At 36.2% G+C, this 3,428-nt stretch overlaps 1 protein-coding gene across 1 annotated transcript; it reads right to left on the minus strand.

Moving 5' to 3' along the window:
* Positions 1-507: 507 nt before the first annotated feature.
* On the minus strand, positions 508-1,470 carry LOC107726284 (rho GTPase-activating protein 6-like; the record flags this gene model as incomplete). Its single annotated transcript, XM_016535821.1, has 3 exons — positions 1,349-1,470; positions 830-980; positions 508-656 (listed from the first exon to the last, which is right to left on the minus strand). Coding segments are annotated over exons 1-3 (405 nt in total), but the record flags the coding sequence as incomplete, so codon positions are not given.
* Between the last annotated feature and the right edge of the window lie 1,958 nt (positions 1,471-3,428).

Below are 3,428 nucleotides of genomic sequence, written 5' to 3' on the forward strand. Positions count from 1 at the left end.
AACATTTCGACTTTATTCTCGAAACATTTTTACTTTATTCTCGTAGTATTTCGACTTTATTCTCGTCATTTCGACTTTATTCTCGTAATATTACTACTTTAATCTCGTAATCTTAGAATTTTTTTTTTTTTTTTACGTGGCACTAAAACTCTGTCGTACTGATGCAACAAAGCATTTAGAAAAATAATAACCAACACGCACAATGTGTATATAAATTACATTGTGATTTAAACTGGAACCTGGTTAATTTGCTTTCAGAGATCTGTGTGCAAACGAGACCATGATTGGAATTCACTAATTACAAATTGCAGAAAAAATTTACATACTTTAATTAAAAAATTAATCAAATAATATCTAGCTCTGATATCACCACTCATTATAACACATTAAAGGAAATTGCTCAACCACTCATCTGTATGAGATAAACATCCCTGTCATTTTTTATACATTATAAAGGCTCTTATAAAGTGGTGGGGACTGCTTGCCATGGCAAAACCCAGACCATACCTCCTGCTGGTTTGGCCCAGTGGAGCTGTTTGCATTCTCCTGTACTGTATGAAGAAGCGTCAAGAGCCTCAGCAGGGTGTCACAATTACAGGGCGGCAACAGGTACAACAACTGCTGCAGGTATGTCAACTGATCTGCCCCTCTCAACACTGTCAGACAAACACAAAACATCTGGTAAGGTGAGCATAGTTCATAACAGCTGATACAATAATGAGAAGTGTGTTGGATAATACAGAGTTTAATTGTGTATCCTGATTCCTGTGTAATAATATAAATGTTAGATCATTTGTGAATGCCTGTCTTTGTAATTGTAAGCTCATACAGTTAGCGTGCAGGAAGGCCCGGTAGAGTTCTCGTGGTAACAGGGGGTCAGGCATGTCCCTCAGAAACTCCTTCAGTAATGCAGCCACATCATGAACGCTGTGCTCTTCGTCTAACGCGACATCTATCCCCATGTCAAAGTCCTCGCGCAGCTGAAAACACACAAGGACACAGCAGGATAAAACACCATCAAACAGACTGCCACCGCACATGAGACTCAAGTATCCCATGTATCCTGTGCCTGTACAAACACAGTATAATACTGAAGTATTAATAATTAATAGTATAATAATGTAGTACACATACAAATCACAGTCAGCCATGAAAACAAGACACTGTGCATGCTAAGATCAGTATCTAAAATATTCATTGAGCAGGATAAAACAGTATTGCCAGTGTTATACTGTCAGCAGTCTGTTTCTAGAATCAATATGAAAGACAGGGGGCGCATGCCACACGTGAGAGAGAAAAGATGTGGCGTAAACTGGCTCTAGAGAGCAGCTGGAACTGACAAACTTACTTGACGGACTCTTTTTTTGGAGCTGCCTACACGAAAAATCCCCAAAGTTTGTAACCCTAGAGAGAGAGAGAGAGAGATGGTAAACGTGCTGGGCTCATATTTCATTGTCCTGATTTTATATCTATTTTAGTGTTTTTTGAGTGGTGTCTCATCTTGGTGACCTTCTGTTTGCAACCTGAACCAGGGTGTGTTATGAGCTATTAGCCTGAGGATGTTTTCAAATTCGTTTACTGATATTTCAGGGAAAGAACAAAATTCGCAAAAGTATCCAGTATTTTGTACATGACATTGTTACACTTAGACAGTTCATAAACATATCACTTTGATGAATGTTATGGTCTTCAAACTAGGGTTGTGCACCACTCAAAACTAAATTGAGTGTCTTTTCTTGAAACTTTTTAAATAAAAATTTGAATTACAACAGCCAACCCAGAGGCAGAATTCTAAATGAAATTTGAATTACATAAAATTGAAATAGAATGAAATGTGAAATATATATACACACACCTCTTCCATCTACACTTGACCCTCTAAAAATAGAACTCTCTATTCTATTTCTGTTTTATCTACTTTTTTCTTTTTATTTATTATAAAAAATTACCCTCTAACACCAGCGTTCTCTGTTCTTTTTCTATTCTTTCAAACTTGTTTTCTTGTTATTTATTAAAAAAAATTGACCCTCTATCACTAGCGTTCTGTATATTTTTCTATTCTATCTACTTATTTTCTTTTTATTTATTACATTAAAAACCTTTCTGCGTGTACTGCATTAGACTAACCCAGACTTGCACCTACTCATAGCACCTACATATTATGTATTACTACATAATATTATGTATATATTATAACATATTACATATTATGCTCTTTGTTTGTTTTGATTGCTTCTGTTGTCCTCAATTGTAAGTCGCTTTGGATAAAATGCTTTGGCTAAATGTAAATGTAATATATATATATATATATATATATATATATATTGTTTTAATACTACAATTGATTGCTTCTGTTGTCCTCAATTGTAAGTCGCTTTGGGTAAAAGCATCTGCTAATTAACTAAATAAATAAATAAATAAATAAAAATAATAATTAGATTTAATCTATTTTAAGGCATAGCCTGACATGTGTCAATCCTCCACTGGAATTGCTGTCAAAGGTTCAGGCGCTTTTTGTTTATATCTTTTGGGACCGATTACACTGGATGCCTCAGAGTGTAGGGATGAAGGAGGACCAGGTTTGATCCACCTGAGTAATAGAGGAGCAACTTTTCAATTCCAGTTCATACAGAGGTTTTTGTGTGGTCCTGCAGACCTGGTGTGGAGACCACTAGCATGCATTATTTTGAATCTTGTTGGGTGGACTGGGACTGAGCAGAACTTTGTTCTTAATAGACTTAAAACAATTCATCTCTAATGGACTGTCAGCTTTTTATCGTGGATTGGTCAAAGTGTGGAATTTGTTCAAACGGGAGAGGATGGGATATCATGATTCATTGTACTGGTTGCTTCAAGAGCCAGTCGTACACGGAACTCGTTTGAGTACAACCTGTCAAATGGGTCCTGGTCTACTCAAGAAATTTTGTTTGTCCAATGTTGTGACTTTGGGACATGTAATTCAGTTTACAGGTGCAAACATGGACAATGCTCATCTCCTTGCCTCTCATTTAAAGGTACACTCCACTCGTGTAATCACATTGTTACTCAATAAGTGGAGAGTTGCTGCATCTGTATTGTAACGGTTCTGTTTAACTCAATGATAATGATCTTTTTCCTTCGATAATGTTTCTCACAGATTTTAAGGATTGTACAGGACTAGTTTTAGAAAAGGCTAATTGCTTTTGTGTCTGTAAATAATGCTGATAAGAAATTGTTGTACACTTTATTCGTTAAAGTTCTGCACAGAGACAAATTAAATGGTAAAACTGACTGTAACAAAGTTCGTAGGTCGGGAAGAAGGAGACGGGAACCGTGAACATTTAAACAAAACTTTAATAAAATAAACAAACACAAAATAGCGCGACAGCCCCTTGCGGACGACTGTCGCGCACAAACAAAACCAAAACACAAAATAAAATCCAGGCCTG

Source organism: Sinocyclocheilus rhinocerous, unplaced genomic scaffold, assembly GCF_001515625.1.
Source record: "Sinocyclocheilus rhinocerous isolate Xijiao unplaced genomic scaffold, SAMN03320098_v1.1 scaffold486, whole genome shotgun sequence".
Taxonomy (NCBI): domain Eukaryota; kingdom Metazoa; phylum Chordata; class Actinopteri; order Cypriniformes; family Cyprinidae; genus Sinocyclocheilus; species Sinocyclocheilus rhinocerous.